Raw genomic sequence first — 26126 nt, 5'->3', positions numbered from 1 at the left:
TGGAAACATCAAAAACAAAGAAAAAAAACGAGACTTACTAATTGAGAATTTGGGACCGCAACCATTCAAGATAGTTTTCGATTCTATGCATCCGACCCCCATAAACAACATTGGATTTAATGATGCGATAGAAGTCTTAAACAAATACTACACGAAACCACAAGCACCTCTATCCCAGAGAGTTTGTTTTTCTCGACGATTCCGGAATGAAGGTGAGACCATAACTCAATTTGAACTAGATTTAAGGTTTTTCGCAGGAAATTGTAATTTTGGTAATAACCTGGATGAACGTTTAAGAGATCAGTTCATATTAGGCATCAACAACGATAGTTGGCAACTTGAGTTATTGAGAATGCATGCATCAACACAAACAACTTTTACAAAAATAGTAGAATCAGCAAAATTGCTAGAAACCGTTAACCTTCAACAGCAAGAAATTAAAAACAGTTCTACAAATTTGAATAGAGTAAAAATTTCTGATAAACATCAGGCAATGGAATCTAACCCTCAAAAGTACAACGAAAAATATGAAAAGAAATCGAATCTAAAATTGAACAAAAATACACATTGTCTCCGTTGTGGAAACCGGCAACATTCTGATGGTGTCATGTGCACTGCAAATAACAAATTTTGTAAAGCTTGCGGAGTTAAGAACCATTTTGCTAGAGCATGTCTAAAAGTAGGGAACGCTACAATTGTAAAAGACAAACAGATAAATCAGGTCCGCGAAAATTTATCAATAGAAGATGACAACCTGTCACTTTCCGATATTGAACATATAAGAACTCTGGAAAAAGGCTGTAAAGTAATGGTGAACGTTAAACTCAACAACAACACAGTGAAAATGCTGTATGATCCAGATGCCGCTTACAGCGTTATTAACGAGAAATTATGGAAAAAAATTGGAAGTCCCATTTTAAAACCAACAAGAAACCTCACGGCATACACAGGGATTGACATTGAAACACTTGGAGAAACACATATAAACGTCAATGCTTTTGGTGACTCCAGGAAATTACCAGTAATTGTTATAAAGAAAGATGACATACCTTTGTTTGGACTTAATTGGGTCCTCAAATTCAATCTACCCTTACCTCCCGGTGCTGAAATATGCTCAGTAAAAAAAACGATAAGCTCTCCACAAAAAAAAAACTCAGTTTTGGTAAATAAAATAATCACAGATTTTTCTGATGTTTTCAATCCAAATCTGGGAACAATAAAGAACTGCAAGGTACTTTTCCACATGTCAAAAAATGCCATAACAATAGTTGCAAAACCACGTCCAGTTCCGTTTTCCTTAAGAAAAGCAGTAGAAATGGAACTACAACGTTTAGTAGACAGTAATGTACTATCACCTGTAAACACAAGTGAAGAACCTATCACATGGTCCTCACCAATAGTTATTGTGGTGAAACCTACAGGAGCAGTCCGGATATGTGCTGATTTTAAAACCACCATAAACAAGTTTATAAGTCCAGACAACTATCCCCTACCTAGGTTTGAAGAAATCATTTCAAAACTTACAGGAGGGAAAGAATTCACAATTATTGATTTGAAGGATGCATATCTACAAATGGAAGTTGATACTTCTGTACAAAAGTATCTCACTATTTCTACTCATAAAGGATTTTTCAGATATTCACGCCTTCCTTTTGGGATAAAAATAGCAACAGCAGCTTTTCAGTGTAAAATGGATCAAATCTTGGCTGGCTTGGAAGGCGTTGCATGTCTTTTAGACGATGTAATAATAACAGCTCCCACAAGAGAAGAACACATTAACAGAGTCAGGGAAGTGTTAAAACGTTTTGAAAACAATGGACTTCGAGTACAAACCACAAAATGTAAATGGTTTGAGGAATCAGTTATTTGGGACACAGAATAGATCAAACAGGTATACACCCCACAACTGAACACATCAAAGCCGTAGAAGATATGCCATCACCGAAAAATGTCAAAGAACTAAGATCCTTCTTGGGATCAATCAACTACTACAGTAAATTTGTTCCACATTTACAATCACTGTGCGTTCCGTTACACAAATTACTTCAAAAAGGAGCAAATTGGCACTGGGATAAAAAACATGAACAAATCGCTACAAAATTGAGACATTTATTAACAACATCAGATACTTTAGCTCATTATGATGAATCACTTCCTCTAATTCTTGCCACAGACGCAAGTGAAGTCGGATTAGGTGCAGCTCTTTTTCACAGATATACTGATGGTACTAAAAGGCCAATTTTGTTCGCATCAAGACGACTTGACAAAGCTGAAAAACGGTACAGTGTGATTGAAAAAGAAGCATTAGGTTTAATTTTCGGAGTAACACGTTTTGTACAGTTCCTCTATGGCAGACACTTTAAGATTCGTACTGATCATAAAGCTTTAGTGAAAGTTTTCGGTGAAAATGACTCTATTCCAAAAGTTGTTTCCAACCGTATTGCTAGATGGGCTTTAATTTTGAGCTCATACGACTACTCAATAAATTATCACAGAGGTGCAGATAATGCAACGGCGGATATGCTATCAAGGTTTCCTTTGGAAAATGTATTGAAGTCAAAAAACGAAAAGTTAGGGGAAAACAATAGAGCACATCTTTTCCACCTTCGATTTCAAGATATACCATTATCAACAAAGAGCTTACAAGAAACAACAAAACATGACACAACACTTGCAAAAGTTACAAACTATCTCCGAAGTGGTTGGACAACAGATACAAATGTAAACAAAGAACTACTACCATATTACAATAAACGAGAAGAACTATCATTTGAAAATGGCATACTCCTCTGGTCGGGTCGTTTAGTCATACCCACAAGATTAAGAACAAAAGTACTACAAATTCTTCATGAAGAAGGTCATCCAGGAATTGTAGCAATGAAAGGAAAAACACGATTCCAAGTATGGTGGTCTGGACTGGACAAAGATTTAGAGGAACATGTAAAACACTGCACCGCATGTCAAGAAAACAGAAACAGAGATGTTGAGATGCCACTTTTCTCATGGACTTTTCCAACAGAAGTGTGGTCTGGAATCCACATAGATTTCGCAGGACCATTTTTAGGGAAAATGTGGTTAGTCGTTGTAGATGCTAGATCGAAATGGCTCGAAGTAATACCCATGTCAACAACCACAACAAAATCCACGATCAATATATTACAAGATCTATTTTCTAAATTTGGCTACCCAAGAATAATTGTAAGTGACAACGGTCCTCAACTGACTTCGTATGAATTCCAAAATTTCTGCAAAGAACTGAACATAAAACATGCACGTATCACCCCATATCACCCAAAAAGCAATGGATTGGCGGAGCGTTGTGTACGAACGTTCAAAGAACGTATGGGAATTTCAAAAGGAAGTACTGGCACCTTACAAGAAAAACTAAATAAATTTTTATTCGCTCATAGAACATCCCCAAAGAGAGCAACGGGAAAAACACCTGCTTTTATGATGTTCGGTCGCGAGTTACGCTGCAAAATAGATCTATTACTACCAGATGTTACGACAGAGTAGACGAAGAGTTAGTTAGACAAGGGAACAGCAAGCCGAGAGTCAACGCAAAGGTGTTCGGAGAGGGCGATGGCGTATTGGTACTAGACAGATCAGGCAAAGGCTACGAAAAAGGAAAAATCGTTAAAGTAAATGGACCATACTCATACCTAGTGAATGTTGAGGAAACGATGAGAAGATGCCACGCAGATCAACTGCGATATGCAGATTGAACTTAAGAAGAAAGGGGGAAGATGTAGTATACCAGAAACCAGATGTTATGCAAAACAGATGACATAAATCAGTTATAATATTTAATAGTTTGTTGATTGGAATTCACTCTATCCTACATGTTTTAATAGAGATTACACACGTTGAGTATTAATCTTTGAGACTTATTTATTTCTAATATTCTACAGTATCTTTTTTTGTTTTGATTAAACTGTATACTTTACTTATTGTTGTGTTGAGGCAACATATTTGGGTCATTACCTGTTGTTTCCGATGTAATATTGTGAATAAATAAACAAACTAAGCCTACTTACTTTCCGTGTCCAAACAAGCAACAATCATTAGATACACAGGTCACATGCAAAAAAACAACAATAATAATAAATATATAAACATTGGATCAATTATCCTTGTTTATATTATTCATTATTATTATTATTGTTTTTTTCATGTTTCCAAAATTATTGCTTTGTCATTTGCTTCAAAGAGATCCTCCTTTTTACATTTGACATCAAGCTGAGGGCACACAACCAAGTGCTCCTGCTCCTGAATTGCTCCACACTCACAGAAGATGTCATCATGAGCTGGCAATAAACCCCATTTTTGCAGGTTTGTTTTTCATCTGGACACTCCTACTCTTAACTATTTTCAAACGAAAATCCAAATTAAATGCTGTCAATCACCCCAAATACTTCTGCTACTGCAAATATTGACAACAGGGTAAACAGCTAGATGGAAATTCGCTGAGCGCTACTATACAAAAATTATTTGTCAGCCCGGGAATCAAACCCAGTACCCGTAGCCATAGCGGCTTCGTATAAAATGAGCGCTCCTATCCAGAGATTGTCAGTTTGGTGTAAGGGTAAGCATTCCTGACCGGCAATTAGGAGGTACTGGGTTTGATTCCCGGGCTGATAAATAATTTTTGTATAGTAGCGCTCAGCAAATTTCCATCTAGCTGTTTACCCTGTTGTCAATATTTGCAGTAGCAGAAGTATTCGGGGTGATTTACAGCATTTAATTTGGATTTTCGTTTAAAAATAATTATTAATTCATTAGCATTTGAATAAAATGCAATTTCCATCTGACTCCTGCTCTTAAACGGTTGAGAGCTTTCCAAGTCAAAAAAGCCAAATCATGACCAGGAGACAATCCTTCCTAAAATGGCAATCCCTCCACTGCTCCACATGATTTTCTTCAGGAGAGCCCTGCAGGACATGGGATGTTGCCAAGAAACTTCTTGACTTCAACTGTCCAACTGCAAGTTGATGCCCAAACAGTGGATGGGGTGGGTCACTTGCCTGTTTAGTCCTCTCAATGCCTTTTGCAAACTTTCTTCTGATATTGGGTGGTGCTACTCCTGCTAGAGGGTACAACCTGTGAACTGTTGTTGGTCTTAGACATCCTGTTATCACCCTCTTTGTTTCATTTAATGCCATATCCACTTGTTTTGAACTGAGGAGCTCCAAACAGGTGCTGCATATTCTGCTGCTTACAGACACAGACCAATTGCCGATGTTCTTAGTGTGGCTGGTTGAGTTCCCCATTTGGAATTGGTCAGCTTCCTGATAATATATTGTTCCGTGTGTGAACCTTAGCTTTAGTACTTGTGTTACTTTTGATGCTTACTTACTTGATACTTCTGTGGTCTTCACCAGCAGCCAGGGCTGCGGGAATCGTCATTTCATCTTCCCTTTGTAGTGGTCGTTTATTCCTTGTGGTCTGCAGGTGTACTCGTGTACAAACTAGTTTCGTGATGAAGGTTTTCCTGTCTTGGATATTTTGTTAGGCTAGATGTTAGCTGGTTGTAGAGGTGAGGTCCGGTGTACATAGGGGACCTACTGTACTTCTGGAGTCTGTGCTATGGGAGGTCTATGTTCTGTCTGTTTCTAGTTTTGTAACTGTGTCGGTCCGATCTGAGCACTTTCTTCATTTGGATAACAGATTCCAGGATGAATAATGATATAACTGTGAGGATTTTGTATTTGACGAAAAGGGCTCTGCAGTGCTCAATTCTGTCAACTCTCAGTATGGTTCTTATAGCCCTCTTTTGTACCAGGAGTATCCTCACTAGGTTGGCTTGAGCTGAGGATCCCCAGTTTTTTACATAGGGCGTCTGTGTAAGCATGCCAGCTAAGATTCTTATCAATTAACATGCCTAGGAATTTTGTGTGGTTCAATGAGTCAACACTATTACTAATCTGCTGGTTCGAATTATTGGATGGAGTGAAATTTATGTGAACTGTTTTAAATTTGTTGATTAGGAGTTTCAATCTATTGCAGATGTTGGTGACTTCGTCCAATGTGGTGTCTATTATATTCTCAGTTGTGGCGCCTCTCTCAGTTGGTACTAGTATTGTTGTGTCATCAGCAAATAGAATGCAACTTTTTCCATTTCCGAGTTCTTCTGGAAGATCATTTATATATGCTAAGAAAAGCAGCGGCCCCAGGATTGATCCTTGTGGTACACCCTTTAATACTGTCCGTAGTGATGATTTATATGTAATAATATTGTTTTTTACAAAGTTATCAATTTCCACATACTGCTTTCTGTTTGATAAGTAGTTGTCTATCCATTGGAGAGCCTTTTCCTCTATCTTAAGTTTCGTCAATTTGATTTTCAGGGTTTTCCATTCAATGTTATCAAACGCCTTTTGCAGATCTATAAACAGTCCTGATGCTGTTTTCTTTTCCTCCCAGATTTTATTGATATCATTGCAGAGCTCTGAAGTTGCTGTTGATGTGCCAAAATATCTCCTAAATCTATGCTGTCTCCCTGTCAGGAAGTTGTTGCCTTCCATGTGTGAGATAAGTTGATCATAGATAGCTCTTTCTATTATTTTAGATGGTGTAGATAAGTTAGCTATTGGTCGGTAGTACTTTGGATCCTCCTTGTCACCTCCTTTGTACTTAGGGTATATTTTGGCTATTTATCATGCTTCGTGTAAATGTAGCTTGTTGGATTGTTGCGTTCACAATGTGAAGAAGTGGTGCATTCAGCTCATCCTCGCAGTATCTGATTATTTTCCCTGAGATATAATCAAAACCGGCCAAGCTATTTGCTTCAAGTTTTGTTGCAAGATTTTGTAGTTCCTTTACAAAGGCTATATGGGCTTGAAGTGCTCAAACGTTGGGGTTTCATCCACAGTTTGCAAGGCAGATTCTATTTCGGTGCTGGTCTCAGTTGTAGGTTGTGTGAACTGGGCATTCAGAATGTTGCTGACATGGTATGGGTCATGCCATATGCCTTTTCGTCAAATACAAAATCCTCACAGTTATATCATTTGACACAGGATAGAAAGAGGCCTTGGCTTGGGTCCCATCACCATTCAAATTCTTGAGGAGCTTCCAAGCACGTCTGCTATTAATTTTCATATCAAGGCTCTCTACCATTGCACACCATTTAGTTCTACGATTCTCTGAAATTGGCTGATGTGTACAATTTTGATGCTCCACAGAAAGAATTGATCAAACATAGAAAAATAGACACAGAGGGGAATCCTGTAAGATGGTTGGACATCACATGGCTTCAATACGGGAAGTCTGATGCAAAATGTAGTTTATAAGGGCTTATCCGCAATAAATGCAATTGCTGAGTTCACCCAAAAGATTTACGAATGTCTTGACCAAAATAAACCTATTTCAGGTACTTTCATTGACCTTTCAAAGGCTTTTGACTCAGTTGACCATTCTATAGTATTAACAAAACTAACAAAACATGGTATTAGAGGTCTAGCATTGAAACTTATGGAGACATATCTTTCAAACAAGCTGCAATGTACAGAAATTGACTTAGAGGTCAAAATGCAAGTACAAAAGTCAGATCAAATCTTTTTATCTCTATATTATCCACAAGTTTTACAGATTGAACGGTCTGGGAGACTTATCTATTTTGAGATTAATATATTTCGCTTATGCTCAGTCTGTATTTCAGTATGGGATTAGGGTTTGGGGTGGAGCATTGGACACACATTTCAACAAAATTTCCTTGATTCAGAGACATATAATAAAAGCTGCCCTTACCAATAAATACATGAATAGACTTTTTCTCGTTCAAAAAAGAATATTGACATATAATTTCGGACTAGGATATAGAGACTCTTGTAGAACTACATTTCAAAACTATAAAATATTGACAGTTTATGCTCTCTACATATATAAAACTATAATCATCATCCACAAAAATTCACATAAATTGACTGCTTCAAGTGACATACATAGCAAGAACATTAGCAAATCTTAATTTTATCACAGGATAAGTGTAAATAGGAAACTAATAGAGAATGATTCATTTATTAAAGGGGTTATATTTTTCAATAAATTGCCAGAGCACATCAAATCCCTGAAAGGCAACCAATTAAGAAAGATCTTGGGAGACAGGCCGATATATATCATTAGTGACTACTAATATCAATCATATTACTATATGATATTTTATATTATACAATATTACTATTTTAATAATATATTCTTTATAATTTTTTAATTTATAGATTCACTGTTTAACTGTCTTTTTCTTTGTACTGTATAGTGTATATGTTTATTTTAAAAAATGTTGGAGATTAGGAAAAACTGACGGTTTCAATCTTGTAATCTTGCTTGATATGGAAATAAACTGATTATTATTAATTAATGTATTTATTTCAAATACAATCAAGAGAAGAATTCAAATAATTCTAAATAACAAGAAGTGAGCGTAGGGGATTTTCCATTGGAAATTTGAGCCTTGAAGAAGCTTAAATGAGCAACTTGGAATAGGCCAAGATAAATTTGAAAACCTGAATTTGAATCAGTTATGTTCAAGTGGTGTAATAAGAGAACAATACCATAATTTTTATAGGAAGTTGAAAATCTAACTCGGAATGTGCAAATTTGAATAAAATATTGATTTATTGATTAAAATATTATATTTAATTTCTATTGACCTCAATTCCCTAGAAAGCCGTTTGTGGAAAAGTATATTTCATTTCAATGTCAGAAAGCCGTATGTCAGACAACATTTTTTCAAATAATATTTTCAATATCAAAGAGATTGAATACTAAAAAAATTAATGAATTGTCTAGGAATATTAGAAAATTATGAATAGTGAAATTTATTTCTGCTGCTCTGACCGTTTTGTCAGTAAAAAGCATTCTTTGCTATGGGTAACATTCAAATGCGTTTTCTGAAAAAGTAGATTTTGGGGGTTACGGTTCTTTGACATTAAACCCTTGTTCTTCTACTCTGATGGTCTCCTCATCAAAAGGATCTCTCTCGAACTGGTCCTTGTATCTTTCCAGAATTGGCTTTGCTCATCAGAGATTCCTGGGATATAACAAGTTCCACAACCTCTAGGTATTGTTTTTCTTGAAACCTTCTTCATCAGTTCAATAAAATCTGAAATTCTTCATCACTACTAAACATTATATGTTTAGAACGTAGAAAAGTTGAGATTATTTAAGATTCTTATATTTATTTTTAAATTTCACTCAATCATTGCTTCATCTTTCAGAAAAACACAAATATGGATCCACCAAACGAGTTTCCACGATTGACCAAGTCAATGAGGGCATTTTCAAATCTATCCAATCCTCGTAACATAAATAAAGAAGCACAAACTTTAGATGCTCTTCGGAGAAGGAAGGCCCAGGAAATGAAGAGGTAGGTTAAGGAGGAGGTAGACGTTTTGTTTTTTAAGACGTAAAAGGTGTTTTATGATATAAAAAGGGTACTATATTAGTTTCATTTTATTACAAAAAGTAGCCCTGGATATTCATAATCATTGTAAATGATAAATAATTGTATGACACTGATAGTATCTTTTACATTGGCTGATGTATGGTTTGCAGAGTAAATTCTAAAACTTTGCAAAATAAATTAATAAAAATACTGAGATCTGAAAAATCCTTTTTATGAATCGGTGAAACCATAAATTTTTCAGCTTCATAGAATGGTTATTTTGGTAGGCTACGTTCTTGTAAAGTGAGTTGAAAGTTGTATGCCATATTCTTCACAGAAAGCTGATGATATGGAAAACCAAGGAAGAATACGAATTTTAAGTATGCACCTTAAAAATATTGACTTATTATTTTTTTCAAGTTTTTGTGAGATATAAGTTTAAATAGACGAGTTTTTAGGATTATGATCACTATTGAATAATAAAATATTGATCAATTGAATTCGCGAATTTTTTATACTGAATGGTATTTATTCCAGGAGCTTCACGTATAACGAATTCGTCAATTTTGCATGTAAAAACGAGATAAAAATGACTGTTGGTGTCCTCCATTCTATTAGATCACTTGCCGGTCAGTTAAGTGGTAAGTAAAGCTGAGAGGTTTTTATTTAAAATGTATCTTACAATTGCAAAATAACATTCTTTTGTTTTCTTTATTAGTTCAGTGTCATTCTGTGATCTTGGATAAATTACCATTTCTTGTGAATGAAATTTTGAGAGTGTGTGCTCTTTGATTATGTAAGTTGGCCCTCGGGACACCCCACTACTATAGTGGCGAATAAATATAATTATCTATTGACATCATGTCTAATTAAGTAAATTACAGTTTAACTATTTTTTGTAATATTATAATCTTAAAGCACAAATCGGCATTACACTTTGAATAAGTAGACATAGATTTGGTGACTCAAATTTGAGTCATAGAATTTGGTAATGTCTTATTCTACTAGAATTCGAATCAGTAGAATCTATAGAATTCAAATCATTGGATATAAATTCAATAACAAATTATTCTGATTTTTCTTTCTTCTAATGTTAAGTGTGGATGCATTTGATGGCGCTGACTTCCATCTTCAGCAGGCAAGGAGTAGGCTACATTAATACTGAATCCTTCAAGTGATCATGTTTATTTGGATGTTGGTGATTGGTACTGAGGAGATGTTCTGCCTATTGGGATTGGGTGAAGGGGGTGAGCTCACCCCTGAGTAACATAGACATAATCCACATCACACAAAAAGGACACAGTGTAAACACTGTAGAAAAATTGAAATATATGAATAAATAAAAAGCCAACCCAACGTCAACCTCGATCTTCTTCAACTTCAATACAGTTCAAATACCTTCACTCTTTGACACCATAGTAGACAACCAACTACTCCCTCACCTAACCCTTCCCCACTTCTCCATCAATTCTCCATTCCTTAACTTACAAGTTTCAGTATCAAGGTACTCCTTGCCTGCTCAAGATGGAAGTCAGCGCCATAAAACGCATCCACACTTAACAAGTAATTTAAAAGTACTTTAATAAAAGTGAAAAAGTTAACCATAAAAATCACTTGTTATTCTGAATGAATTGTAGTCTTGAGATGCAAGAGTATTTTGTATAAAATTTTAATCCGATACATAAGACAATATCATTTTAATCCGATAAGACAAGTCTATTCCAAGATGAATCAATTACCATATACAATAGCTTATGAATTTTCAGTTATCTCTCTGCTGATACGAATTAACGTTGTGTTACGGTAATTTTTCTCAATTGATTATTGAGCACTAATATTCAATCCATTATTGACACTTCAACTTAATGTCTCTATATTATATATTTTTTTATTTTAAAGTTGATATCCACATCCGAATAATTGCAATCATTCACACTTTTTTCCATTCCGTTGAAATAAAATTTTTGGCTCATTATTCTGAATAGTTTTGTCACTATTAAAAAGTAGAATACTTTGGATCAGATTCGTCTTATAGAATAAATACCATTTTTTATCGAATTTCATTTTATTTTATTGAAGTCAAGATCATAATTATGGTGAGAACCCCCAAGGACACAAGCTTAAAAAGGCCTGCCACTAACAAATAGTCACAAAAGTCACAGATTGTTACAAAAGCTGTTGACAACATATTTATAGAAAATAATTAACAAAGGAGCTCTTTACATTGCTATCCTACATTAAAAAAACTCAGGCAGTGAATACAGAGGGTTATCTCATTTCCTTCCGGTACTGCACAGCAGGTAGATTCCTGGTGAATATTGGTAATTTGTTGTTAAGCCTGACAGACAGATGGGCAAACCAGGCCTAACCGAGTCCTGGCAGCCTTGTTAGTGGCAGCCTTTGATAGGGCACATCCAGCTTCCAGCATAAATCTCCCTCTATTCCAAATTTATTTTGGACTGTATGAAAATTCGGGAGGGGAAGCGATCAGTGTTTTTCAATCCCAATCACTTTTATGATCTGCAACCTATGTTATTGGATGAATCAACTTTTGGACTGTGTGATGTATAAGATGGAATGGGAAAAGTTTTGAACTTGAGCATGCTGATTCTTCCCGCAAGTGATTTTACTTATTGTAATAAATAAATAAATCAGCGAATAATCACATCAATGAATGGATTAATACATAAATAAACTTCCAAAAATAAACAAATTCATGAATATGAACAAATTAATGAATGGATTTCTTTATCCCCAGATCTATTAATTCCATGATCTTAATTTTGTAGGCAATGATCAGTCAAAGGAAGTTGTCGATGAAGCAACAATTTTTTTGATACGCCTCTTCTATGGAGAACGAATTGTTCTGAACCGTCACCTGATGCTACTCAGGCAGATGTTCGGTTTAGTGACGCAAAACTTTGCTGATAATATTTGCGTTGTAAGTGACTCATTATTTCAGTTTATCATCACAATGTATTATCCTATTTTTAAATATATTAATTAACATTCACAGTATACCATTGGTTAATAAAAAGTTATCAATGAGAATCTTCTATTCAACATAACAAAAAATAATACATTTTTGTATTGTTTTTACAATAAATCATGTCCCAGATTTCTAGATAGTAAATAACTTCAATTTTATTTTGGACTGAATAATAAATCTTTAGAGAACTATAAATTATAATTAAACAATAAAACTTCATTCAATGTAAATTTTGAATTGATTTAATTTGATATTTTAAGGTTATCTATTTAACGCAATGGACTACTAAACCTAATTAAATATTCAATGGCTCATTAGATTCAATGAGTGTCAAGTGCCCTGGAAACCGGGTCATCGTTTATGAAAATGGAATACTTTTCCGATGAAATAGTTGAAACATCCAAAGTTTATTAACTCTATGGATGCCTTGATTTTGGACATGTGTTTTTGGTAGTACCTTATTCCCAATGTGAAAAAACACTCAATAAATATGAGATAGAACAACCCATATTTTTTATTCACACAAAATCATTCATTTTGGCATGACATCATTTGTAGGTATCACGAATCTAAATGAAACTTTCAATTAAAATTGACGAATTGATACGATCGTGGAGAAACACAAATCAAACTTGTAGTATATAGAATAGAGGATAAAAACAAATTTTAAAACAATAATAATATGTTTTAAGCTCAATCTTCTACTGAAGATGATGCCTCGAGTATCAGAATCCAAATTTTTGTAAAAATGAAACATTTCCAGTAGAAGAGACCACACATAGTGTTGTTATTATGAAATACAACATAATTATTCATCAGAAAGTTTGTGTCAAACTTTTAAAGATGATTTCATAATTTCATTGGATGATAATGATGCTTCATATATGTTTTTCTTAGGGTCATCTACGTTTATCGCTAACCTAAGTTCACTTGTAGATATGGTTGCATTTATCATAATTTGTTTCATACGGGGTTTAAACGAACAGCTGACATTTCTCTGTTTGAACCGAGTATCTGCATATGGGCCTTAGTTAGGTAAATAAATGCTGGTATCTGTTGCTCAGGAAGTGAACAAGCTAGCAACGCTACTCTCCGAAGACTGTCTGGAAACGCTGGAGAAGAGATGGCTTAGCAGCAGTACAGCAAGTGAGAATTGTAACGGCTCGGCTAGGGAAATGTATGGCGCGAAAATCCCATACGCGGCTCCAATGGCAAGTGCCAACGGCCTGAAAATGCCTGACGTCAGCTTTCTATGCGATCTGACCACGACGTCAACACCACAGCTGCAGACGCTTGAGTCGTTTTCAATGATCTACAATGGCCAGACTAACAGTCACCAGTCGGCCGACGACAAGAATGCAAGCAGCAGCAGCAGCAAGAAGCATACGGTAAGTTATGCAAGTCGTGTTTGAAAATAAGTTCAATAATCCCAGCAAATATTAGTTTTTGAATGTCTAATTATTTCAGATTTGACATTTAGCACATTTAAAACGATATATCTTCATGTGTTGTACGTTAACAAATAATGTGTTCTCCAGCACCCTCCAAAGAAAACCCTGCATGATTCCTGGGGCGTTTTTCCAAACACACACGGACAATGAACTAGAACTATAAAATCGATTTTTCTAACTACTTCAATGTAGAGCCTACTTGCATAGAGCCTCAAACTCTTTGTTACAACAAGCCGAATAAGAATATTGATTATGGACACAACGAAAATATTCGACATCGTTAAAAAATTCAAGATGGCGGTCATTATTGACAGAAATTTTTTACATCGCTTGCTATTCAGTTATTCTGAGAGATATCGAATTGATTTTACCAACAAAGTGTTTAGAATTAACCAATCTATGATATTTGATAGAATCTTCTCATTCTGTCTTCTTCAATTTGAGAATCTTCTCAATTTGGACTACGTCTTTCAAGGTAGCTTGGAAACTTTATTACTCTAATCGATGACTGGGTTAAATCTAACATTTTTTTCAAGATATCGTTTTAATTTTGTGTAATTTTGATTAAGTAATGTACACAAAATTTTTTAGCAATTCAAATGAAATTGTTTATAGAAAACTAATATAATAAAGATAAAATCCGTAATTTTTTTACTTTCTCATCTGTGGTCTAGGGTTTTTGAAAATAAAGATGAAAGCTCCATATTAAATGTTGCAAAATGTGAGAACATAATTATTTGTTTTTCTGAATATATTACTGTATTATTATTATTTTTTTAATCTCAACTCATTACTAGCGAACAGAAAAATTTTCTATGCTAGCAATGCTATTAAAAATATATACTAATTGAAAATAAAATAATTTAACATTTCCTCAAATTTTTATGTATCTATTTCAGTTAAGTGCAGTAGCATATACTTATTTATTTTTTGTAAAGTTTTTTGTATTTTGTTTTTTGGCAAATAAAATTATTAATTATTTTTTTCGTGATTAATTTAACTTCAAACATACATTTTTTGGGGACAATATTTCACTTTCCACTCTGTATATGTATTCGCAGTAGACATACACTAGTATTATTGGCACAGTGTTGTAAAATATTTCCAAAGCTTCAAAATGACATTTGATTGAAGGCTGTAAGTCCATATTTTACGGCTGGAGCATCATCGGAAATAGAGTGAATAGTACTGCTTGCAGTGGAAATAGTTATTTGTGCAACTAGTGCGCAAAGTGACAGTTTGCTGCACCGAAAGAAACGTTTACGCACGAGCCGTAGGCGAGTACGGAATAATGGTTTCTTGAGTGCAGCAAACGAACTTTGCGCACGTATTTCACATTAAATTTTTCCTACAGTTACCATTGAATATGAAAATTGGGTAATTATGGGAAAATTCCCTGAAATCCATCAAATGTTCCTCTGTGTAATTTTATTATTAATAAAAACCTTAATTTATTTAACATTGAATAATAATAATAAAATTATAATGATTAGTAATTCAATTGAAAATTTATCTGACTGCTTGAAGGGGGTTTATCTTATGTGAGCATTGAAATGACTATAGTGAGGTCCACGTTATAATGACAGTATTTGATAAACTTTGATGTTGCTATCCTTGTCTATCGTTCGACAAAGTAGGTAGTACTATCCTTTTCTAGCTCCACAATGAAGCCAAATCTGTTTTTGACAATGTAGAAATATAATTAATCAAGGCACATAATGGCAAGGCAACGCTGTTCTCCACTGCCATTATATCGTGGACCTCACTATACCACAGTCAGTGTTACCAACTTAATTTGGATTTTCCTGCACTGGTGCTCCATATAACCTACTATTTTGCGTTGTCATGCTGCAAATCTGGAGTACGCAAAGTAATACTTTGCGCACTAGAGCGGAAAAGTGATTCTTTGCGGCCTGCAATCAGTGCAGAAATTGCCACTTTTCAAGGTATCTGTAGGAAAACGCTTTTTTCACCATAATATGCCAAACCTAAACAATTAGAAAACCGTGTAACTCATGACTACTAGAAGGTACAGACTTGGAAATGGTATCAATCTCTTCGTAATGATGTGTAATAAGAGAATATATGTGGTAGCAATCTCAAAAATATTTGTCAACATGGAAAATCTAAGATGGCGACCACCATTAACAGACACTTTTTTGAACGGTCAATTATAGCCGCCATCTAGGATTTTTCTATGAAGATTAGGCTATTAAGAAATATGATGAACTACCAGAATTATTACTATTATCATTATCAACAATTAATAGTCGAATGATTTATTCAATTTTCAATTAATGATCAATATCTGAGTATCTGATATTCGGGGATGATTTAAATCACATCTATCTACTACGGTGAACAAATTGTAACTTTGATGTCCTATCATTTTCACTGCCATTATAACGTGAATCTCACGATATTACTTTGAAATTTGAGCGTGTAAAATATGTTTCTCCTAATAACCCTTATTTCTATTTTGCAGATGGACAGAAACTGGCTGAAGAGGGAATTGAAAAAGTGTCCCGGCTCTGTAGGTGATCTGTGTGAATCAATAGTATCACTTTTGAAATCATCCAAAACTAGCGATGAACTCCAGAATGAGGTAAGACGTCAATATTATGTTTTGTGATTACCTAGATTGGAAAGAAAAGTTACTTAAGATACTAAGCTACTTTAAACTTGCCACGATGCATTTTGTGACTAGTGAAGCAAATTGCTTTTAGAGCTAGTTTTTCGACGCGTAGTTATCTTTGTACAAGATCTCAATTTTCAAGCGACTTGGGCACTTGACTAATGCGCAGCCAATCCGCGCAACGTTGGCTTATCCTGCTTGGCTGACAGCCGAAACCGAGTGCGAGTTCACTTGGACTGGAGTTCTTGAATGAAGCAGTAGTGCGGTAGCTGTAAACTCGAGTTTGTGACACAGTCATCATACCTGATTTTTCACCATCATCGAAATATACCTTTCTTGGTTTTGACCGAGAAAAGGGGCATATTGTGTCGGGTTACATCATCAGTGAAAAAGCGGTGTTCGAGAGACTCCAATTGCAGAACGTAGCAGCGATTCGACTTTGTTGCGACTTGCAACGACATTGGAAAAAGTCTAACGAGGCTCGAAAATATTCCAAATGGGATTGGAATAGGAGAAGGAGTGCTTCTAGAGACCGGACCCATTTGTTCCGTCTCGATAGCTATATTTCTGTAAGCTACGGACAGCCGGTTACCAAAAGTGTTGGACTCAGTGATCTGTGGTGATGTCCTATTGCAGGACTCGTAATCATTCTAAATTGGGTTGGAGTAGTAAGAGTAGGTCTACCAGGTATTGGGAACACTTTTCCCGTCCCGGAAACTACATTTCTGGAGGCTACAGACAGCCGGTTACCAAGAGTGTTGGACTTGGTGATCCACGACTAAGTCCTATTCCAACGCTCACTCCAAATTGGGTTGGAACATCAAGAGGAGATCTACACGGGATTAGGAACGCTTTTCCTATCCCGGAAACTGCATTCTTGGAGGAACCAGTTAGATCACTTTGAGTAACGTTACTGCTCTAAGTCCAGACGGCGGGCCATACTCATAGTGGCATCCAAGTAATCGAGAATTGAAAAGGAAGTCGAGAGGGATCTAACGACACCATTTCGAGGTGGCGGACGTCACCCTTATCCGTGAGAGGGACCTGGTTACAGGACACTGTTCCTATTCCTGCCTTACCACGCCAAACCCTGTCAGGCAGTGCGAAAGCATAGCCCCTCTTACCTACAAGAGGACATTGTCTCAAGAGGGCACTCACTACCCTGTTTCAACCCCCGACACAAGCTATAGTAAGGTACACGTTATAATGGCAGTGTGTGATTTTCAATGGTGTTGCTATCATTGTCTATCGTTCAACAGAGCAGATGGCGCTATCTCTTTCACGTGTAAAGAACTGAGAATGTTTAAAATAAAATAAGAAATTATACTGTTGTATTGAACTTTATTCAAACAAAACTTGAACATTAATGACTAATCGTAAAACAAGATAACAAACTTTTAGTCTGAAGGGTTGCCAAGGCAACTAATGCTAATTACATGGAAGCCATGAAGGGGATTCCCTTCACACTCCACCACCGTTTAAAAAAGAACTATAATTGTTCCTTCGTCTCAAATTATATGGCGAGGTTCTTTTGGTGGTTTGATCCCTACCCCCGGGCACATAAGATGGGTCATCCTCCTCCGTCTCTGGTACTTCCTGCTCCAGGTTGTCTTCCTTCTCATGTTCATCAATAACTTCTTCAGCAACGTCACTGGAACTTAGTCTCTCCTCATCCTTGAGTTTGAGGCAAGGTTTCAAGCGGTTCACGTGAACGTTCGGGCAAGATCACCATATAGTTCACTGGGGACATCTTACTCACTTCAAATGGTCCCCTCCAAGGGAGATGGAATTTACTCGATTCTCCAGGCTTTACTGCGGAATCGCGCAGATAAACTGCATCTCCAGCTTTGAATTTTCTTGGTTTTCTGCCTTTATTAGCGGTTATAAGCCGTTTATCTGCTGCTTCCGAAGAATTCTTGACATCACTTGAAGAAAGGTGCACCAGTTTGTCTTGCAATTCCAGTTTAAGCTTCTCATCAGTTTTATTCAACGTTGCAACCTGAATATCTGGTTCAACATTTTGGATAAATTCTGATTGTCCCATCAACTGTTTCCGATGAATTGTGATTGGACTTGGAGTCAGATTCACCACACTCATCACTGACTGTCCACGATTCGGTTTATGTATTGATCCACCAATCTGTAGACCTGAGGGGAGAGGGATGGGCTCAATAAGGACATCTTTCTTGTGAATCTCCTGGTTTGTTGTTACTTCTATCAGCATTTCTGTCTGAGTTGGTACCAACACATGTCTAAGTAAATGAACTCCAAAAGTGAACTCTTCTGTTTCCTTAGATTTATAACCTTCTTTAGCCTTGACCTTTAACGTGGATGTGAGTTCAGGGTTTGATCTCCCCTTTTCATTGTTTGATTCCTGACTCTGCCTCCTGGTTTACTGTCTGAGTGCTCCTTTCCATCTGGATTGGTCACAATGGTTGTCTTTTGTTTGGTCTTGTGGCTGTATACTACATTGATTGTTCTTATCACTTTCGACATAATTATCTTGGCGAACTGTTGATTCAATACCCTTTTGTTCTAAACAACTCCTCCTTTGCTGTCCTTCACTCAAGATATCTTCCTCACTCATAGATACCATCTTTGTTCCTTTTCTTATACTTAGCGTTTCAGCATAAACTCTTTGCAAAGTAACATCACCATTACAAACATCAACCACAGCTCCCAACTTATCCAGTACATCCAGGCCTATTAATCCATCTCCATAAAGATCAATGTTTGCCACCACAAATGTATGCATGATGTTCACATGTACAGCCTCACAATCTACTCTCTGGTTTCCCTTAATTTTTATTATGTCTCCAGTCACTCCTCTTAGTATCATTGATTCACTAGTCATAGCCATAGGTAATCCTGGCACAGAATAGGTACAGAATGGAAACTTGGAATCAAACGCCTATCTAACCAATGCTGTTTACATGACGCAAATACTAACTCGTCACGTGACCTTGGGAAGTTCCAATCCTGGTCTTCTGATTGGCTCGTGGCAGTGAACGAGATCAATTGATCCGGATCATTAAAGTGATCCGAACCCTACCATCGATACTATTACAATGCGGCGCTTCCTAACAGGATGGTGGTTTTTGCGTCAGGGTACTAGCCAAGTTTCCATACTGTATGTATACTGTGATCCTGGAATGGCCTCCTTGAGTATACTAACCTCAGCCCTAGTGTCTATCAACATGTTCTTATCTTGTTTGCCAATCCTCATCTTTAAAAAGAATCCACTTTTGGCTGTTGATAAACTGGGAACTGTGTACTCGGGAAGCTGGGAAACCCCCGGCCCCAATTCGTTTGGGGTCCATCTACGTCTGTCGTCATTGATGGATTGTGCATGAATAACTTTATTCCAATCCTGGACTGGACTCTGAACTCTGTATTTACAAGCATAAGCAGAATGCTGTGGGTCTCCACACACAAAACAGAATTTCTGCCGACTTTTAGTTGTTTGAGTCTCTGGAATGGTAAAAGCATGTTTTCTATCAATTGGTCTCCTATCAAATTTATTACGTCCTTTCATGTGTTGGGTAGCACAGTCCGTGGCGAAGTGTCCTCTACCTCCACAAGCAAAGCAAGTATTGGCTTGTTGGTTAGAATAATTAGAGATAAATTGTCGTGTCTGTACAGAACAAACACGGTGCCTCCCAGAGGAATCTAGAAATCTATTATCACACTGTTGAAAACACATCCTGCTGTTGATTGGAGGTTACTAAAGCTATTCTCTCAGCTGTCTCAATTGCTGATTCTAAGTTCTTAGCTGGGTGAATTTCTAGATCTAGTCCTACAGCACCTTGTAGACCCTGTATAAATGCTGTTAGAACAGTTCGTTCTATTTGTGCTTTTGCCCAAGCGGCTTCCTGTAGGTCTACTGACATGGGAATAGCCTTCAATGCCGTTTGTAAACATCTATCAGCAAACGCTTTAACACTTTCGTCTTTTTTTTTTGTTTAATGCTACAAAGAGTGAGTAACCACCTTTCGGGGTCGCATGTTTCCTCAAACCTTTGTATTAAAATTCTTTCATAGTCCTGAAATGTTGTACCCTCATCTAATAGCTCCGGGTGTGCCTCTAGGCAAGTTAGAGCAGCTCCGGTTGTTTTCAACCTATAAATAAGTTTCATATCTTCATCTTTCCAATTTCCAGCTTTTCCTACTAGTTTTATGTTTTGTGTGAATTGTTTAACATTTTGCTCACCTGCTTCTCCCGAAAATGATTTTATTAGGCTTTGTAGCGAAAAATCTCTTATTATTGTCAGAGTTTGTATTCTCTCTTCATGCATCCTTTCACAGCTAGAATTCACGATCGGATCTATTATAGGTTCCATCTGCCTTTTTCTAGGCATTTTGTTTACCGCTGCCACCAATGTAAAGAACTGAGAATGTTTAAAATAAAATGAGAAATTATACTGTTGTATTGAACTTTACTTAAACAAAACATTAATACTAATCGTAAAACAAAATAACAAACTTTTCAAACAGTCTGAAGGGTTGCCAAGGCAACGAATGCTAATTACATGGAAGCCATGAAGGGGATTCTCTTCACACACGCATTGCGATGTTGACACTACGTTTATCAACAATGTAGAAATTCAACTAATTGACAAAATATTTAATCTCAATCATGAAAATTTATCATTACATCTTTGAAAAATATATTTTCTTGACAAATAAAATATGATTAACTATTTTCAACAATAATTAACAGTTAAATTCATCAGATATACCAGTAACAGCTGTTTTGGTGGCAAGGCTGAGATCTGGCAACCCTTTTCTCCTATCTTCCTACACTGTCATTATAACGTGGACCTCATTATAGGGTGGTTGACGGTTACCACACGAAGCGTCCCTTCCCCCATCGCGGCCCACCCCAGACGCCGACTGAGTCTAGCCGAATGGCCCAGAGCGACACTGGCATTGCTAGTAGAAAGCGGTGTGGATAAAAATCTATTCAGAATCTATTGAAATTTCAGCTACTATTTTATGTTGTAGGCTGCTTGCGCCTACATACTTTCATAGGTTCTTATTCTGCTATTAATTTGATACAGTATTTTCTGTTATCAGTCTTAATACTTCAGAATAATATGTTCTACAGTGTGATTTATTTGTACAGGCAAATTACTTTAGAATAATATATTCTATAGTGTGATATATTTGTACAGGCAACAGTTTAAAAAGCTGTATTGCTTTTTTAGAAAAAATAAATATAAAATAGCTGGAAAATATCAGAATTAAGATCAAATAGTGAAGCTGATACAGTATTAGTTGTGCTACAGTGTTATGATCTGTTGATACTCTTAATAAAATATTTGGAAATTTTATTTTTGTTGGAAGGAAAGCCAAATTTTTGTTACAGCGTTTTATAGAACAAGTTGAATTTATTGTATTCAATGCATTTTTCAATCGGATATCATTCATTATTCATTAGGTAAAGAGGACTTCCAAGGTAACGATACCAGTTTACAAAAATAAAAATATTAATAAATATTAAAAGTAAATTTGATGATCAATTTGTACTTGCTACAAGTATGTGAATTTTAAAAATTATCTTTCATACAGAAATAAAGTAACTGTAGAATTTTCAGAAAGAAATATCGGGACAGGATATGAAAAAGTAATGCTGTAGAATAGCCTAACAACTTATTATCATTGATGTCTGTTACAGCTTTTTGAACTGTTAGGATTTGATAGCTTTGAGCTGATCCAAACCTTATTGAAGCACCGCAATGATATAACAGCCAACATCGTCCTTGAAGATAAGAAGCAATTCGTTAGTGGTGAGTTGAATAAGCTATTTTGTTTTATAATTTACTATCCTGTAATTATTTCATCATCAACATTTATTAGCTCGAATAACCAAGAATGGCAGTTTCAGATTGAAATAATTAGGTAACAAAATTTATCAATGGAAATTATAAATATATTTAGCCCGAGATAGATATTTTCTATTTTTCTTTCCAATTTAAACTACACATAGCCCTTTTGATCACTAAGTTACGTTTTCTTCTCCTTAATTAGTTTTTATTTCCAACATTGCAATTAATTTATTTTATACTCCAAGCTAACGAAGTACCGCTCACTTTAAGCGTTACAAACGAACTTGATCTTAGGTAGTATTGATCTTAAAAAGTATTGCTTGAAAGAGTATAGAGAAAATACGTGATAATTCTATTGCATTTTATTAATTCTGCTCTAAAGAATATATTTTTTAAATTCAATAGATAAATAAACATGCGTCTTTGATGGATGAATTGATTGAATTTGTAAGCTTCATCCATGAAAAATGTCATGTCATTATTCTTATTATAAGTAATAATTAGAATTTAATGTTAGATTGATTATATTTTTTAAATTCAATAGATAAATAAACATGCGTCTTTGATGGATGAATTGATTGAATTTGTAAGCTTCATCCATGAAAAATGTCATGTCATTATTCTTATTATAAGTAATAATTAGAATTTAATGTTAGATTGAATTATAATCATTTTTATTTATGTAATAATCTTAATGTTGATATATTATTCGGAACAATATCTTCGGCTGGTCGGTCACTAACGGTAGAACGTTCTTGCACATACACAGTCGACTGTGATCACAGTGAAACGCTTCAAGCAAAAATTTTTGAGGTTAGGTTTTCGTATTTCCTATTTTTGTTGTTTATTTCTTTCTTCGCTGTTCTATTTGAGATAAATTTATTCTTCTATAATTATAATTTTCAATTTTCCAGTGGTTTATTTATTGTTATTATTATTTTTATTTTATGTTTGAAGTATCTCGCTATGACACAACAATATAAATTGACTGTATATGTGCATGCATGTTTCACCCTTAGTGGCTAGCCTTGAAATGTAATGGCTCTTCAAATAATATCATCAATGTGTTCATCAACTTTCTTCTAAAACTCATTGTTTAGAAGTTATTTCAAATTGTATGTGAGATTGCAATACTTGTAAATGTGCAGCAGCGGCAGCAACGGTGGAGCCAAAGCGCCCCACCTACGGGTGCCAAGTAGTGGTGCAATCGGAGCACGAGAAGCAGCTCAAAAAACTGGTGCGCAAAGAAGAGAAGAAGGTCAACAAGATGGCGGCAGGAAGGGAGGCCAACGACAGTGACGAGGAAATTGATATCATGGAGCTCAGGGCGAAAAGGTTGGCGGATCATTAGTTTCCTTCATTATTGTTAACTTCCATTTTTACTGGGAATTATACGTATATCAAAATTAATTTTTGAGTCAAGTAGAAGAGGGGGCTCTTATTGCATCAACTTTGCCCGCAACACTTGCTATATTTTGAAATGTAATAAAGGTAATTATCTACCTATCTATATTACCTTTGGGCTTGTTTGTGGGTAATAATATTTGAATTGATTTGTGAGGGTTGATGTGCCAATCTTGTGCATGGTTAATGGGAGGGACGATAATGAGAGATGGATGGTTTCTACTGTTTTCAAACCAGAGAATTATTTCAACTGTCAGTTGGTGAAGATGCCCTCAGTCAACCACTCTTCCAACTGGAGAACCAACCGAGAGCGCTGCTTTTAGAATTTCAAACTGGAATGTACCGGCCGATTCAAAAAGGACTTTACAACTTTCAAAATTCATATAAATCCTATTAAACAAGGTACAGAGCTGGTTTTGGTGTTGTTTTAAAGGAAAACACTTCAAGTTTTTTTACCTCAAACTAAAGATGTTCTACGTGACTTCCGTTGTTTATCCTACATCGATAGTCGATTTCTTCCTAGAAATCAGTGGATTGGCCGTAATGCGCCAATTGCATGGCCCCTCGTTCCCCAGACCTAACACCGCAGGATTCTTTCTTGTGGGGTTTCATAAAATATATGGTGTACGTACCTCCTTTGCCAGCCACTTTACCTGAACTTAGAGCAAGGATTTGCGCTGCTGTTGAGCAAGTTACACCTGAAATGCTAGTGCGATTCTGGGAAGAAATCGACTATCGTTGGGATGTCTGCAGGATAACCAACGGAAGTCACATAGAACATCTTTAGTTTAAGGTAAAAAAAGTTGAAGTGTTTTCGTTTAAAACAACACCAAAACCAGCTGTGTACCTTGTTTAATAAGATTTAGATGAATTTTCAAAGTTGTAAGGTCCTTTTTGAATCAGCCGGTATTTTAGTGTCGCAAAGGTGTCTCGACTGGTGTACTAGACTCATGAGGAGCATTACAACTAATCTTCCACAACTTGCTCAACAGCAGCAAGAGTGACGGATTAGATTCGATTAGGGAGTGAAAGTCTGCCTCATTCCTGGTGTCCTAGTGTTACACCAGCTTTAATCTTGTATCTTTTGTCTACATTTATCTTACATTTTGTTTTCATTTTCATTCTTCATCCCACTGACCACCTACGAAAGGGGTATACGGATTTGTCAATTATAATCCAAGTCGTCAATCTTTGCATTTCATAATGCAAAAAGAATTCCTCACTGGAGTAAGAACAAACCTGCAACAACTCCTCCCTCACCTTAATTCTAAACTTTTCACCTGTAAGAGCCTTAACGCTTGTTGGCAATGAAATATGAATTATATTATATGGTATTATATGAGTGGAACAACTCTCCTGTATTAAACCTATCTTTATTCTTATCAATAAAACAAAGAGCTATTAGAAAAAACGACTAGCAGTCAGATATTTTTCAATAAATGAATTAATCACTCACTGTGACAACGTGTACGGTTTTCACAGTGAGTGATTAATTAATTTATTGTAAAATATCTGACTGCTAGTCGTTTTTTCTAATTGCAAAAAGTGATTTAATAATAAGTAGTTCGTGATGGAAAACAACATTGAAAAACAAAGAGCCTCCAAAATATATGTACACCTGGTAGTGGGAGAATCTTTAACTCTTTGAAATAATCTCTACAACTTGCTCTAATAGATTCACCCCACCATCAATCTAACTGCCACTTTTGAATCCTAAATATATGTATTGCATGATTTGAATTGCCCCAAAATATAACACCGTATGAAAGAAGAGAATGGAACACAGCAAAATAAACACTTCCAACCGTTCCTGTATCCAGCAATTTCTTCACGTTTCTAAGAACAAATACTGCCGAGTTGAGTTTGCTTTTTAGCTGGTCTAAATGAGGTCGCCAGGAGAGTTCAGAGTCCAGCACTACTCCAAATACTTTTGCCTCGTTTGCTGAACCTATGTTACCATCTCTCGTATCCAATACTGCTTCCCAAGCCGTCCTGAATGGAATGTGCATAGTCCTATTGTAATTTAGTACCAACATATTTGAGGCCAGCCATTCTTCTAGTTTCTGAAGAGCTCTTCTACTTTCAGATTCCATATCATGCTGACTGTTACTTTTCAATAAAATACTCACGTCATCAGCGTATAAAACACAGTGTGCTGGTTCAAGGATATAATAATATACAAGGATAACAATTTGTTTATTGTCTATCTACTCATTATTTTTATCCTGTGTATGTTGAAATTTGTATTAGGTAGACCTTTAAACCTTAGTAACAACTGTATGGATTGTATGTAATGTATATTAGTATAATATTTTGTTTGTTTTAATGTGTATCTTATATCTACGTGTATACTATATAGATATATCATAAAGATTATCATGTGTATCGGGCAATCAATTTCGTGAGATATGAAATTTGAACATATCCATCTATTATTA

General features: G+C 35.7%; 1 protein-coding gene across 1 annotated transcript in view; it reads left to right on the top strand.

The window, feature by feature from the left end:
* LOC120352174 (activating signal cointegrator 1 complex subunit 3-like) overlaps positions 1 to 26126 on the top strand; it is a 28842-nt gene that overhangs the window by 1544 nt on the left and 1172 nt on the right. Inside the window, exons 2-8 of the mRNA XM_039431875.1 lie at positions 9216 to 9364; positions 9920 to 10023; positions 12172 to 12323; positions 13436 to 13759; positions 16308 to 16427; positions 22134 to 22245; positions 23433 to 23619. Of these exons, the coding sequence (XP_039287809.1) occupies positions 9228 to 9364; positions 9920 to 10023; positions 12172 to 12323; positions 13436 to 13759; positions 16308 to 16427; positions 22134 to 22245; positions 23433 to 23619 (1136 nt within the window). The 5' untranslated portion in view covers positions 9216 to 9227. The remainder of the gene's footprint in view (positions 1 to 9215; positions 9365 to 9919; positions 10024 to 12171; positions 12324 to 13435; positions 13760 to 16307; positions 16428 to 22133; positions 22246 to 23432; positions 23620 to 26126) is intronic.

Source organism: Nilaparvata lugens, chromosome 7 (assembly GCF_014356525.2).
Source record: "Nilaparvata lugens isolate BPH chromosome 7, ASM1435652v1, whole genome shotgun sequence".
Classification (NCBI taxonomy): domain Eukaryota; kingdom Metazoa; phylum Arthropoda; class Insecta; order Hemiptera; family Delphacidae; genus Nilaparvata; species Nilaparvata lugens.
Note: the sequence above shows the minus strand (reverse complement) of the source record. Positions and strands in the feature narration are given on the sequence as shown.